Source organism: Cyclopterus lumpus, chromosome 21, assembly GCF_009769545.1.
Source record: "Cyclopterus lumpus isolate fCycLum1 chromosome 21, fCycLum1.pri, whole genome shotgun sequence".
Lineage (NCBI taxonomy): Eukaryota > Metazoa > Chordata > Actinopteri > Perciformes > Cyclopteridae > Cyclopterus > Cyclopterus lumpus.
The window spans coordinates 3,026,285-3,042,337 of record NC_046986.1 but is presented as its reverse complement, the minus strand read 5'-3'; the positions used below and the strand labels follow the sequence as shown (position 1 = coordinate 3,042,337).

Below are 16,053 nucleotides of genomic sequence, written 5' to 3'. Positions count from 1 at the left end.
AGAATATTTACAAACAAAACAATCCATCGATTAACGGGAGAAAACAATCAGCAAATTAATTAAGAAATAAAAATTCCATTATGACGTTTACAAAATGAGCTACAGCTCAAACAACAGTAAAATATAGTTATTTTTATTACATTAGCTAATGCATGAGTAATAACGTAATAGAGTCAGAAGGGACATGTTTCTTTCACCACTTTAAATGCATTTGAATTAATTATCCTTACATACTATTACTTAAGTAACAGGTTCAATGCAGGAATTTCTTCTTGCAAAATAGTATTTTTTTTAACTGTTTGGCAGCCTATTGGTACTTTATCAAGGGATGTGAATACTAGGGAGTGGCAACTAATCAAGTGAAATAACGCATCGCACAGCTGCCTCCCACTATTATATTATTATTTTTAATTTATTATTTTTTTTGTTGTCAACTGAAATTGTCACACGGTCCCTAACTCGGACCGAGGAGTTGACGCTGGATCCCCGGAGCAGCGGCAGCAGCAGTCCGCCGCTGCAGTCCGACAGAGCGGCCAGTCATCAACATCCTCCCCGCCCCCTCCTCCTCCTCCTCCTCCTCCTCCTCCTGCTCCCTCTCCTCCTTCTTCAACGTCCGCCGGTTGCTGCTGTAACGCTATGTTGCTCGCGAGCTACGACGGTTGAGCAAACAACAAAACGGTACCCCCCCCCACCCCTCTTTCCACCGGAGCAGGCTTTACAACGGTCTTTGGAAATCCCCGTGGACATGAGGACGCCCGCTACGGCGACTTCTTCCAACCGGGAGGACCGGGAATCTTGACTGGGATCAGTTCTTATCCCTCCCAGCAAATGAGAAAAGGTGGTGATGCGGCTCGAAGGACCAACGTCTGTCAGTTGGTAACCAGCTAGCTAGCTTAGCTCGGAACCTAGCTAAAATAGCTCGCCCTTATATATATATATATATTTATACATATATACATACAATTACAGTTCCGTCTTTCCTACCCACGGGTTAGCTAAAACATCTGCGATGTGTCGGAATACTTTAATTTTTTTTATCCATGTTTATTTATTTATTTTTTTGCCGACGTTAGCCGGAGAAGTTAGCCCCTCGTTAGCACGTCGTGTCAGCTAATCACCTCACACAAGACGGGCTCTGTGAGGATGAACTTGGTATTCCGTGCATAGACTATCGTAACTCTGCACGGCCCCGTTGGAATAAATATATAATGTATGTTGCCATTAGCTGGCCCCTCTGGCTTTAATAGGACCGCGTTTACTGGCGTTTAACGGGGTTGTTTCCATCCATATTTGCACTTAGAGCAGTCGCCGGTGTTACGGTTTTAACAGGCGACGCCGTTAACCGGCGACTTTCATCCGTTGTTGTCGTAGTTACTACAGCCGTCGGAGAGAGAACACGGGCTGTCCTCGTGAATGCCGCATTGTTTCACTTCTATCATGTATACGAGAGGGGTTGACGCCGTATTAAAGAATTAAACAATACGGCATTCACGAGGACAGCTACGTGCTCTATACGTTACAACAACGGACGCGAGTCGCCAGTTAACGGGGTCGCCTGTTAAACCGTAACACCGTCTTCTTTTTTTTTGCATATGTGTGTGTGTGTGGGGGGCTTTTTTTCTTCTTCTCCAATACAGCCACTTGGATATTTGCTGTAAGGTTTTTGTGCAGCTGGGATGCAACCCAGCACCAGATAGCGTTACGTGCTCTTTCCTATATACGTTACAACAACGGACGCGAGTCGCCAGTTAACGGGGTCGCCAGTTAACCCGTAACACCGTCTTCTTTTTTTTGCATATGTGGGGGGGGCCTTTTTTCTTCTTCTTCTCCAATACAGCCACTTGGATATTTGCTGTAAGGTTTTTGTGGAGCTGGGATGCAACCCAGCACCAGATAGCGTTACGTGCCTGCAAAGTGCACTTGGCTTGCATGTCCTGCCCCTCTCAAGCAACAAATAAAAAGAAGGGTGGTGGTGGTGGTGGTGGTGGTTGTTCGTTGCCACCTAACTGCGAATTGTCATTCTAGTCGACCCCGGTGGAATCGAGGAGGTTCTGTGATGTTTGCGTCTTCATCCCGGTCGTTTTTATGTGCTCCTCACGATCTGTGTTACCGATGGCAAGCTGTGATCAGCTGGGTTCAGTCTGCTTCCAGGTGTGTTAGCTGGAGCAAGGGAGGGGAGGGAGGGGGGGGGGGGGTTCATAGAACATTGCACAGTGTCTCTTGATACCTTAAGCCTCTGGAGAATATGTTCATGGCCAAAGGATTAACTGTTTTGTGTGAGAGCGATTCAGAGGTATTTGTTTTTGACATGGCATGTGATTAAATTCACAAAAAGCATGCTGGAGGATTGTTTGTGGCTCTTGATATTTCGGCTATCCCCTTTGATACGTGACCCGTTCTAGATTTGTCACCACGTGGTTCGATCGTAATTTCAGTGCCGGTGGGTGTGTGGGGGGGGGTGGGGGGGGGTGTTTGGCGAGAGGATGCTGGTGGTTTATGAGGGACAATGCTGCCGAGGGGGGAGGGGGAGGGCCGACTTGAGGAAGAGCACATGAGACTATCTGCTCTTTCATTCTGACACAATCCTGACTGAGGAAAGATGGTTAGAACGAAGGGAAGAGGAGGAAAAGATCTGTTTTTTTCTAAAATGGTGGCTGTGAGTTAATTGTAATTTTCCACGTCTGCATTGGACGCTAACTCTCTGCCTGCAATGTCCCCTTTTCTTCCAGAATCATCATGACCGATTTCTTGCCGCCCAGTCGCTCCTTCACTGAGGGACCTCGGCCCCTTTTGGTTTCTGGACTTATCGACGCAGGAATGAGATAATAACATCGACCAGCTCGTGCATGCCGCTACGACAACACCTGTAGCACCTGTAAACCCACCCTGCCTGCCTGCCTGCCCCTCCCCCGCCCTAACCCTAACCCTCCCCACTCCGAGTTCAAGTCAACGGTCAAAACATGACGACACCGGCTCTCCTGCCGCTGTCGGGCCGCAGGATACCCACGCTGTCGCCGGGCGCCGCCTCTTTCCCGCACCACAGGGCGACGCTGAGGCTCTCGGAGAAGTTCATCCTCCTCCTCATTCTCAGTGCCTTCATCACCTTGTGCTTCGGAGCCTTCTTCTTCCTGCCGGACAACTCCAAGCACAAGCGCTTCGACCTGGGCTTGGAGGACGTGCTCATCCCTCACATCGACTCGCCCAAAGAGGGGAAGCACGCTTCTGGACAGGTGGTCATACACGGACAGGGAGGACACGACGAGCACAGACACAGGTAAGGATAGTGGTTTAAAATGTATTTGTAATCATCTGGTATGTGACACAACTTGCCCTGGCGCATCTCAAGGAGATTCTTTTTTTTTCTCATGAGGGATTAAGAGGAGAAACATCTTTTATTTCTATTATTTTTTTGGTTCTTTGCTCGAGTTGCATCACACTCTCTCGGCTGTGAAAGCATGTGCACTGACGTAACCGCTTCAGCAGAGCGGTGCAGCTCTGAATACCTCCACCTCTTTGTGTCTCCGTCGGGCGTAATTGTTTACCATATATTTGTATCTTGTGCTATTTGGGATCCTCCGTGCTGGACGAGTTTCACGCCCTGCTAGTTAATGTTATTCCCAGCGGACTCAAGTTATCTCAAAGTGCATCCTATCATATTTACATTACAGTACATTTTTAATTACTTACTAGATGCCATTAAATCAGCACCGGGGGCTATTTTGTTATGTAAAAGCCACATCGCTTCAATTAGTGGACTTTTCTAACAAGATGGTGACTTCCTATCGGAGAATCACAAAGTGTTTGGTTGATTTTAATTTAGCTGTTGAAAGTTAATATTTAGTACTAAAATACAAATGCAGTTTCTCTTATTTTGCACGTGAACATCGGGCTCAGTGTGTATTCAGAGGTTATTTTATTTTCTTATTTAACGTGTGCCATTTGAGTTGGATACAGATATGAATCATACGGCGCTTACGTTTGTATGATTTTGTGACGACAAACAAAATGCCACAAAAACATAAAGGTGGGGTGGTGGAAGATGTTCGTGCTGGTCCACAGGTGGCAGTTTATAGCAGTGAAACAGGAGTATTAGGAGCATAATGAAACCCGTCTTGTCAGTAAATCCCAGACAGATCCTTTTAAGTGAGCTGTTGTTGTTCTCGCCTGAAGCATTTCTGTTTGTTTACATGATGAACCAATAGGTTCAGACTTGGAGGTGTTTCTCAGGTGGGCAGCGACGGATGGAAACATGTATGTATTCCTTTTTTAAATGCGGGATCTTAATCTTTTAAGCTTCGGGATCTACTTTATGCATTTTAATTCCCGGTTACAGCCAATGCCGTTATGCAATTTATGACATCAAATTCAATTTATTAGAAATAAATGAATATGACTCCTTTTTAAAAATATTCTAATGATGTACGTTCACTGAGCATATCTCGGTACATGTTATGACTAGAGGCTCGTTAAAGTGACATAAAAGAAGAAGCCACCGAGATGGCCCTGAGATCACGATCATTCAACCTCTTAGAGGACTCTTGAAATTAGTTTTATGCAAATGTCATCCTAAAAGTGCATTTAACCGTACAGCAGTCATGTGTTTCTTTTGTCCATGTAAATGTGTGTTTTGGTATGGCGGATCCTGAAGTCCTCATAAGACCCGGCTCGTAACAGTTTCACCTTTTACTTTCATTTGGCTTTAGGAAAGCCCACAGAACCAGTTCACCCTGTTAATAGTCTTATGGGAGCTTTTCAGGGAGCACAGATTATTATTCTATTGTCCACGAGCTAATCCATCTGTTTTACTTCATTCTCATTCATTTAAATTGGCTTAGATTATTGTTAAAGGGGTTTTGTGCCCTTTGGCAATGCCGTGCTATGTCACGTAACACGAGCCAGCCAACTGGTTTTACTGGACACTTTTGAGGCCTTTTTAACATTTAAACTACACGATAATTTCTAGTAAACAACATTCTCTATTTGGGCCAATACAGACGGGTACTGCCTTCTTTAAAATATAAATATCAGCTCTTTTCAACCATTAAAAGAAGGATAGTTTCCCCAGTAGCATTTCGTATCATCTGAAAGCTTCTTTGGGTTTTGAGATGCCGACGTTGCCAATCCAATAAAACAAAAGTTTGATGCTATTTGATTTGCACATTTGGTATAAACTCCATTTACTTTGGATATTCCTCAGAGCTTCATGCCAACCATCGTCATTGAGAACAATCTTTTCCACTTTATAATAACTGCCAGCTGGGTACAGGCGGGCTGTGGCGAGGGCTGAGAGCCACAAAGTGAGCTCCTCCGCACAGATTATTTGCTACTGGCTCGGCCCTCGTTGGAGATGGTGACAGAACTCTCTGCTCGAGAGATCTCAGAGCCTCAGTAAACCAAGCCGAAACTAATCTGCATTGGTTGGTAACACAAGGAGTGAGTGGGGGGGGTAGTAGTATACACAGAGAGTGATGTGTATCACCAGATTGCAATGCAGCTACTCGGGAACCATTGAGCCGTAACGCTTTATTTAAACACGAGGAGCATCCATTGTTCTGCGTAACTGGTTCACAGGCAAGATTACTACAGATTAGAGGCATGCAGAGTGGCCTCCGCAGACCTTTTCACTTGATGCATGTTGGTTTGTTACTCCATACGTCACAAGAAATGTACATTTTAGCTCTTTTCATAGTGTGTGTGTGTGTGTGTGTGGGGGGGGGGGGGGGGAGAGAGAGACGTGGACTTATACCATAGCTGCATCTTATTATTAGATGGACATGGAGCCAGGGTCCTATGGTGGAGCCAGGGTCCTATGGTCCTGTGTTGGAGCCAGGGTCCTATAGTGGAGCCAGGGTCCTGTGGTGGAGCCAGGGTCCTATAGTGGAGCCAGGGTCCTGTGGTCCTATAGTGAAGCCAGGGTCCTGTGGTGGAGCCAGGGTCCTATAGTGGAGCCAGGGTCCTGTGGTGGCGCCAGGGTCCTATAGTGGAGCCAGGGTCCTGTGGTCCTATAGTGGAGCCAGTGTCCTGTGGTGGAGCCAGGGTCCTATAGTGGAGCCAGGGTCCTGTGGTGGAGCCAGGGTCCTATAGTGGAGCCAGGGTCCTGTGGTCCTATAGTGGAGCCAGGGTCCTGTGTTGGAGCCAGGGTCCTATAGTGGAGCCAGGGTCCTGTGGTGGCGCCAGGGTCCTATAGTGGAGCCAGGGTCCTGTGGTGGAGCCAGGGTCCTGTGGTGGAGCCAGGGTCCTGTGGTGGAGCCAGGGTCCTATAGTGGAGCCAGGGTCCTGTGGTGGAGCCAGGGTCCTATAGTGGAGCCAGGGTCCTATAGTGGAGCCAGGGTCCTGTGGTGGAACCAGGGTCCTATAGTGGAGCCAGGGTCCTGTGGTGGAGCCAGGGTCCTATAGTGGAGCCAGGGTCCTGTGGTGGAGCCAGGGTCCTATAGTGGAGCCAGGGTCCTGTGGTGGAGCCAGGGTCCTATAGTGGAGCCAGGGTCCTATAGTGGAGCCAGGGTCCTGTGGTGGAACCAGGGTCCTGTGGTGGAGCCAGGGTCCTATAGTGGAGCCAGGGTCCTGTGGTGGAGCATTTACAAGGTGATCTGAATCACCTCCTGAATGTCCGTCCTCTGTCCACTTGAGTGGATGCTCTGAGCTCAACATGACCGTCGGGCTTTTAGTTTTGGACTCAAACAATAAAGGGACAGCCGGGAGCGGTGCTCTTCATCTGGGGGGGGGTACAGAGGCGGTGACATTTCAGCAGCAGAATAGCTTACGGCCGTGGGACTCGTAGCCATAAACAATGCTTATCTTATCGGCCTGCAGCTGAGACGATTGGCTGATCAAGCCGCTCGTCGCTCGACAGAACTATTCAGACATTTGATTGATGAGTTGCATAAATATGATGATTTGCTGCCTTTTCTCCGTTTAACGTCGCTGCACATTAAACATCTGTGGATTTTTTGCACTGCCGGTTGGACTCTTTGCAGACGTCACCTCGGGCTGTGAGGAATTGGGGAAGACTTTTTAATGGACCCAAAAGATTAATGGAAAAGGTAATTATCAGATTAATTGAAGATAATTATTAGCTGTAGCCCCCTCGTTCGACATATTGCGCGTCTACATTTTTGGGGAACGCGTTTATGAATGAAATTCACGTCGATGCCAACCAAGGCCCTGATGCATCCCATATAAGCACAATGTGCAGTTTCATGTAATGCTCGACATTTGTTACGTTTTACACAGTTTTAGGATTCAGTCTGGATCGTCTTCTTCACTGAAGGGGGGGGGGGGGGGGGGGGGGGGGGAAGCCTCGATGTCCTGTTTTCTGAATGATTGTTGTGCCTCCCGGTCCAGTAAATAACACATCAACGGCTCTTCAAGTGAACTTCAGTATGAATCGCTCATGCGGGATGCAGTAATTGCCAGCCCGGCTCCTTTCTGTCTTCTAAATGCTATCTGGAATATATAATAAGCCGCTTCTGCAAGGTGTACAATTTGACAAAAAAAAAAATACCTGAGGCGTTTCAACTTTCCCCCCCCTAAAAAAAAAAAGAAGAAACCCTTTTGTAGAAAGGTGTTCACCCCTCACATCACATGACACCCACCCTCTTTACTACTGGCCAGAAACACTCTCTCATGCCATTAGATGAAACTGGCTTTGAGCACTCTGACAGGTCATACTGGAAAAAGAAGATAAGAGTTTTTTTTGTTTTTTTAAAATTTCTTTTTATAAAAGCTGACGGCTCTTTTCACTTTAGTGGAACCGTCGCCGATGACGTTCAGAGCCGTCGGCTGCAAAGTAAATCTTGTGTGTGTGTGTGTGTGTGTGTGTGCTAATAAAGGAGCACCAGTTCGTGCAGCTCACCTCGAGTACGCACACACGTCAAGCTAACGCAACGTTACGTTGACGGTTTCATTCTGAACGATTACAAGAACGCAGCTGCTGAGTTTATAACTTTAAAAGCATTACGTGCTTCTTTTTTTATAGAGTAATTAAAAAGAAGAAGGAACAAATCACAATCACCCCCGAGGCCTCTTCTGAAATCTGGTGAGAACCAGTTCCTCCTGGCTTCAGAATAGATATCACTGCATGCAGAATAAAATATCAATAAAGTGAAATCACTCAGATCCACGTTCATAGTAATTTCACCAAGATGCCTCGTAATTAATTAGTACAGTCGGTATTAGAGCAAACAGAATGAGGAGTGGACTCCCATCTCCTCTGTGTGTGTGTGTGTGTGTGTGTGTGTGTGTGTGTGTTTAGAGGAGATAAGGGTGCATGACACGTAGTTGAGTTCTTGAACCGGAGTGTTTACTCGTGCTCACGGTGCTCTTCATTCAGTCTCTGGTAGGAACCGGAGGGACGAGTCCGTAAACCCCTCAGGAGAGTTCTGCTCGCATACCGGTTAATTCTTCACGACGCGCGGCCTCACACCTCAATGCTGACCGGGTCGAGTGTTTCATCAGAGATCACCCAAATCATCAGTGAAGTACGGTATCGCCCCGGTGATGACTTAACATACATGTCACCATTAGCCAGAGAGGGATAAAATACTCTTGTTTGAGGAGCTAAACGACGAGCTGCTCGCATACAGAACCCAAACATCAGAACCCAAACATCAGAACCGGAGGAGGACGATGGCGCTCTGGTGTGAACAGCTCTTTGTCACCAGGCTTCGTTTGGAGGTCCTCGTTCGGTCACACACACATTATCCCCCATCTCAATTAACGAAAGCCCACATTTGGATTCATCAGTACCAGATGGTGGGCATGTTGTTTTGTTGTTGTTGTCGTATTTATCATCGTTGTCATCGCTGCTCCAAGAGGACGTCAATGTTGTCGTGTTAATACTGATTTGCCTTAATTCTGACTAATGAGTGGATCTCTCTCCTCTGTGAAATTATGCAAATTATACACCAATAAAATCCCTTTTACAACTAATTAGATTACAATAATACGCATGATATGCAACAACATGCTTTCTCAACATGTTTAAAATATATATAGTTGTTTTGTGTTTTTATGCAGTATAAAGGGCATATTCTTTAAGAATTGATCCAAACACATATGAATATGTAGTATATACATTCTATCAGTTTGTATATCCAAGCAGAGCCTGTGTATTATTTATCTGTATTGCATTCACGTACCTTTAGAGACCTAATGAGGCAGAAAGTGACCCAGGACGGAGTGCAGCGAGCAGGAAAAGGTCAGCGCTGCCTCATTATATCTCCATAAGGACCTCCTGTTCAGATAACTGTGTGCTCTGTGTGCACGTCACCATTCACTATCATTCACTACCATTCACTACCATTCACTACCATTCACTACCATTCACTACCATTCACTACCATTCACTATCAGTCACTATCAGTCACACGGTCGTGTCATATTTACCACATGTTGTTGTGGAGGAGATCAGATGTCCGGCTGTTTTTTACAACAAAAAAAAAGAATATTCAAAAGTCACAACAGGATACAAGATACCTCAAAATAGACACATATATATATATATATATATATATATACTATATTAAACCGAGCCTCAAGAAGGTTAATGGCACATTTTATTTGTTCTACAATAATTCTGTTACAGTTTTACGAACAGACACCTTTTACTTTAACAAGATAATCTCTCATTTTGTATGCAGTATGTACCTTTTGGATTATTTCTGGTGCTCCTGCATCTTTTTAACACCAGGCAGACCCTTTTAAAGTCTTAATTGACGACTTGGTATTTATTTAATGTTGAATGACGAGCTGTGGTTTATTCCCCCGGTTAAATTGAAGCCCTCTTTGAACACCCGCGGAGCCACAGAGCGTTAATATTAATGCAGGCGGAGCAATCATTCCATAACGTGGCATCTCGTCCCAATTGAAGTTTGTTTTTTTAGGGTTTAATCCCATTAAAATCTGTCCAAATAAATGCAGGAACAAACTTAATATAACCAAGAAGCTTGTGACTTGCATGACCCTCATCCAGACAGAGGACAGTGATGGATTCTAGCTGGACTTATTAATAAGATGCTTATCAATAAATTATCTTTGACGATGCCGGGCGGCATAACGAACATCCCAGTTCCTCCAGCGCACGTTAAAAATGACAAACAACGAGAGCTTTGAATGCAAGAGGTCTTGGTATCGAGCCCCAAAACCACCGTCCTTCAGAGGCTAATCATCGCCCTGCAGCTCATGATGAGAATCGATGCACCGTTTCTGGCCAGCGATCCCTCGCCTATCGATAAGGAACCGAACCGATGAGAGGACTAATCTGTATAATCCTAAAATTAACTCCAGGGAGGTGAAAAGGAATGTGGGCAATTACGTTTTCTATTTGGCATTTGTAGGTTTTCTATTTTTATTTTTTTTGTATCACCCTAATTAATTACTAATTGATTTAAAGAAAACTGAAGCGGTGGATTTGTGTGTCAAACAAACCGGTCGTGCCCGTTGGGAGCCTGCCTCTCCGGGGACAAAGACCCTCTCGAAGGGCAGATAGAGAGGCTCTGGTTGGAGTGCTGCACGAGGCGCCTCGGGGTACGCTTTTACACGAATTGACCCCCCCCCCCAACAAGAACAAAACCCAGTGAAGAGGTGCAGCGGGAGAGAGGCTTTCAGGTCCTGGGGGGGGGGGGCGATGTGACTGTGGTTAACTACGGAGCTGCAGCCTCGCTCCACAATGGCGCCCTGTCCGTCAAAGCAATGGGATCAAAGGGAGATCGGCCTTCGGGTTTCTGAGGCTTGAATATCAAATAAAGCTTTATTTCCCCCTCCTGGATTGCCAGGCCTTCATAACCACAGGCTGCATTAGAGGTGTACGGGCCTGGTAATAAATGGGCCTCGTACCCGAACTGGTAGATTTATGATTGGTCCCGTGGACGGGAAATGGGATCTCTTTTATCGTACGAGGATTCTTTCTCTTTTTTTTTTGAGTCAATGAAGATTGAGTGTCCGTTATCTCGTGGTGTAACGGACCGTTGTGGGTTCCTGAGCGCTGCTGACCACTGAACCGTCTGCTGTTGTCAGCTCCTCAGCGCGCTGAGAGCGAAGCTGTTTGCTCTGAAACAACACGATGCTGCTCACTGTTGACTCTCTGCAGCAGCCAGAAGCTTCAGGATGCGGTCGGGGGGGCAAAAAACAAAACCTCTTACGACTTTTATTGTTGACAGAATCCACTCTCGAGTTGTTTTAGTCGCGGTGACAATGGGAGCGCCTCCCAGGACGTTTCCCTCCAGAGGTTTGGTGATTGAACCTGAGTTTTGGACCAATGATTAGGCAAGAGAGAAAGGAGGAGGGTTGCTGGGGCAACGCAAGGATGGAGGAGACGGAGAGAAGTCGTGAATACACTTAAGAGACAGAGGACAGGGAGGAGAGCTGGAATAAGAGAGAGACGGGATGCTAGCACACACCCACAGCTAAGCCTGGGAGAGCTGCTGCACATGCAGCGACACGCAGCTTCCATGTGAGCCAAGTGGGTCACGGGGGAGCTGTCAGATGGTCACGTTGAAGGGAAAACCCATTGAGGACCCCCAGCCTCCTGTTCCCATGAAGACGGACACAGGTGACCCTGTAGATGACCCTGGAGATGACCCTGTAGGTGACCCTGGGCGTAACCCTGTAGGTGACCCTGGAGGCAACCCTGGAGATGACCCTGTAGGTGACCCTGGGCGTAACCCTGTAGGTGACCCTGGAGGCAACCCTGGAGATGACCCTGTAGGTGACCCTGGAGGCAACCCTGGAGATGACCCTGTAGGTGACCCTGGGCGTAACCCTGTAGGTGACCCTGGAGGCAACCCTGGAGATGACCCTGTAGGTGACCCTGGGCGTAACCCTGTAGGTGACCCTGGAGGCAACCCTGTAGATGACCCTGTAGGTGACCCTGGGCGTAACCCTGTAGGCGACCCTGTAGGTGACCCTGGAGGCGACCCTGGAGATGACCCTGTAGGTGACCCTGGGCGTAACCCTGGAGGCGACCCTGTAGATGACCCTGTAGGTGACCCTGGGCGTAACCCTGTAGGTGACCCTGGAGGCGACCCTGGAGATGACCCTGTAGGTGACCCTGGGCGTAACCCTGTAGGTGACCCTGGAGGCAACCCTGGAGATGACCCTGTAGGTGACCCTGGGCGTAACCCTGTAGGCGACCCTGTAGGCGACCCTGTAGGTGACCCTGGAGGCGACCCTGGAGGTGACCCTGGAGGTGAAAGGAAGAGGCGGGTGTCGTAACTCTAAGTCTTCCTTGAATACCAGTCTCCAGGTCCATTGATGGAGACGTTTAGGACTCCTTGGAGCTTTGCTGTCGCGCCCCAACAGGATACTTTACTTCCTTTTTTAAAAAAATTTTTTTTTTTTTTGAAAGGTCAGACAAAATGTCACAAGTAAAGTGAAGGATTGACTTCGCTGGAAATCCATTCATCTGTGTTTTAGTTCAGTCCGTGAGGCTGACTGCTAAAATTGCCGCGATTCATTATCACCCTCGCGGCGCGCGGGTCGCGGTTGCTAAGTACCGGCAGGCGCTACAGTAGTGCAACCACCCGAGCATCATGGGTAAACCGATGGAAGCGCCGTGTTTCTGGACATGTGAGCGCCCCCATGTGGACGGCCTCCTTCTGTCCTGATTTAGAGCTACAAACTGCGGCACCGAGCGCAACAAGACGGAAAGGGGGGTCTCTGAACTCGGTTGTTGGTTTGAGGTTCTCGTCGGTTTCGTTGACTCGATTTATTCCTCCGATGTTTGCACGCGGGCCTTTGTGGTCCTCCGGGAGCGCGTTGCTCCACTGCCGCTCATGTTTTGACTTAATGTGTGATGTATGTGTTCTTTCTTTCTTTTCCCACACAAAATGCTATTAAAAGCCATTTTCGTCCCATCGGCTCTTTAACGTTACACAAACTGTTTTGACAGTATATTTTTATTGTTTTGGCATCTCACAATACCTCCGTAATGAGATGCCTGCGATAATAACCAAGCTCCGTGTGACATATTGCAATTATCTTTGATGCATTCTGAATAGAGAGGAACTCGTACCCACTGGAAGGGCTAAACATATTGTCCGTCAGCAAAAATCAATCGTGTTCGCCGGCTTTTTGTCTCTCTGAGTAAGACGGTGGCTCTCAGTGCTGTTGGCAGCCCAGTCGAGGAAGAGGAGGATGAGGAAGAGGAGGTAGGGGGGGGGGGGTGTATCGCATGCTACGAGGACACAAGCAGCTGCCGAAGAGCCAGAATGACCTTCTGTGATATGATTGTAATGACACAGTGGGCCGTGGTCGAGGCTTCATTTACAAGATGGTGTGCTCAACGTTCCTCACCCATTTTGTTTTAGCACTTTTATTTGAACACTTTAATTCAGACCTGGACTCATTTCTGTGGGTGTTTTTTTAATGTCTCCTCTGTCACCGCCATGCTTTAGGACAATACACATGTTTTATCTTTCACAGAGCAGCCTTGTTGAAGCATTGTTAAAGGTTTACAGACCTTAACAAACGTGTGTTTCGCCGTCATGTGGAAGGGCTGATGGACTATAATCACGTGTGGCGTCTTCAGCTGCTGTCGCCTCGTTGTTTGCTTGTGTTTCAGTGGCTCTTTCTGCTTTAAATCACTTAAATGTAGGACTCAATGAAATCCGTTGTATCGCTTTCCAGATTCAGTTTGTTTTTCCTCTCACATCGTTGGTCGAGTGTTTCCCGTTTTTTAAAAGATGTTTTTTGTCATCAGGAAAAGTGTCAAACATCAAAAGATGGTGATTTAGTCATAAAACTAAACATACCACCCATTTGTAAGATAAAGCGCTCCAAATTTCATTAGTGTCGAATACCACAGTTGTTCTTGACTGATCGGCGACCCCGATTCCAAGGTGTGTGTGTGTGTGTGTGTGTGTGTGTGTGTGTGTGTGTATATGTCTCCGTTTGTTGCCATGGTTACGCGGCATCGAGTCCACACTGCTCTCCCCGGAGCCTCATTTCCACGGCCGCAAAAATAAATAATAAAATGAAACCCTTCTCTTCGACGCCCCGCCAGACAGACGATGACTGCTGCTGCGTCTTCTCTCCCGTTGCCATGGAGAAGGCTTTAGCTGAGCAGCCCATTTCATGACACCACAGAAGAAGAAGAAGAACGGATTCCAGTGATTGGGGGGCCGACGGTGTGGGCGTGTTCACCCGGGGGCTCGAGGCCCCCCGCCCCCCCCCCCCCCCCCCCCCCCCCCCCGTGGAGGTAATTGGGTCGGGCTGTTGATGCCCTCCTAATTGCGTGCTTGACATTAAATGAGACTCGGGAGGGAATCCTCGGCGATGCCGCAGCGAGTGCGATGATGGCTCCGAGGAACGCAAGCTTAAGGGAGGACGCGAGGAAGGGGTGTGCGTGTGCGGTTTGCACAACACGCACATTGTGCGTGGTCATCGTGCGTGACGGTGTCACCGTGACTTCTTGCAGACGCCGCACACACACAGAGCGCAGTCGGCACCCGTTGGAGGTGACGGGCTCGGCTCAACCTCTCATAATCATAATCGCACACACACACACACACACACACACACACACAGACACACACAGTGACATTAGCGATGCGTCTTACATCCGCTACATCTAAATATCTTATTTAAATGCACGTTGCTGAGGGCACACGCTCGCTCAAGGAGATGCAGAGGATGACCTACAGGAGGAGGTGTGACACCCACTGGGTCTAGACACACACACACACGCACACACACACACTCAGAGATACACAAATTGAAAGATTGCAGTCTCTTGACAATTCCAGAAATCTCATCACAGTCCTCGAGGAAGGAGACGCAGATTGATGCACGTTCAAGCGACGCGGAACGGAAAGATGTATCTGCGCGTTCACACGCTGGGAAGTACAGTGCACATGCAGGTACTACACGTAAACAGGAAATTGCCCTACCACACACACACACACACACAAAGGAAAAACATTCGCACAACACCCGCATCCACGGTAATTGCCATCTTGGTGTTGCAAAATATGTTTTCCATCAATTAAAGTCAGACACGCTGAGCTGCGATTTTTGTTGTTTATATTAATGAGTCGTTTCCAGGGCGACGTTGTGTAACTCGGGGAGCTGTTTATGTTGGTCTCCGTGGGCGTCACCATGGCGTTATAAAATGGACACTCGTTGCGTGAAGCATTTGAACATTCGTTCCTCTCTCGCCGTCGCTCTCTTTCTTCGCTTTTCTGCACGTCTTTCACTCGCACTCACACGCTTCTGACGGAAAGGGGGAAGTGGCCAGTGCATGCTGGGAAAGGCTGCATCCCCAATTGAACCCGAACAAGATAAGCTGTCATAGCAACATGCTTTTTTGCTCCTCCCCGCCTCCTTTCCTTTGCAGCCCGATCTTTGTCCTCGTATCTCTGTTTTCATCTCTTCCCTCTCTGCTCTTCACCTCTAGTCCTCTCGCTCCGCTCCGTTCTCACTATATTCTCGCTGTTGGAAGGGCGATACGTACACCTGCACTTCCATGTTGTCACACAGAATACAGACGCGAGCTGAAGCCCTGATGGTCCCCTGCAGGCTTATATAATCCCTTATTAGGCGACTCCTCTGGTTATATAGAAGTCTATGCTTCATGTGTTAAAGCTGCATTCTCTCTCCTGACCACCAGGGGGCGACTCCTCTGGTTGTATAGAAGTCTACGCTTCATGTGTTAAAGCTGCATTCTCTCTCCTGACCACCAGGGGGCGACTCCTCTGGTTGTATAGAAGTCTACGCTTCATGTGTTAAAGCTGTATTCTCTCTCCTGACCACCAGGGGGCGACTCCTCTGGTTGTATAGAAGTCTACGCTTCATGTGTTAAAGCTGCATTCTTTCTCCTGACCACCAGGGGGCGACTTCTCTGGTTGTATAGAAGTCTATATAAATGACTCTACTTCTCTTGATGTATTCCCTCAGTAAACATTGTAAACATTAGTTTTTGGTCTCAATCTCTAGTTTCAAGTCTTCTTCAATACAGAATGATGTTCATTTAGTAAATTATGGTCATTTAGAGTCAAATAGACCATAAAGCAGGGGATGCTTTAGGGCGGGTCTACACGGTGATTGACAGGTCTCACA

At 47.5% G+C, this 16,053-nt stretch overlaps 1 protein-coding gene across 1 annotated transcript in view; it reads left to right on the top strand.

The window, feature by feature from the left end:
• Positions 1-467: 467 nt before the first annotated feature.
• The window catches only part of man1a2 (mannosidase, alpha, class 1A, member 2), an 80,934-nt gene continuing 65,348 nt past the window's right edge, over positions 468-16,053 (top strand). Inside the window, 2 exon segments of the mRNA XM_034561068.1 lie at positions 468-838; positions 2,730-3,274. Coding sequence (XP_034416959.1) covers positions 2,961-3,274 — 314 coding nt within the window. The 5' untranslated portion in view covers positions 468-838; positions 2,730-2,960.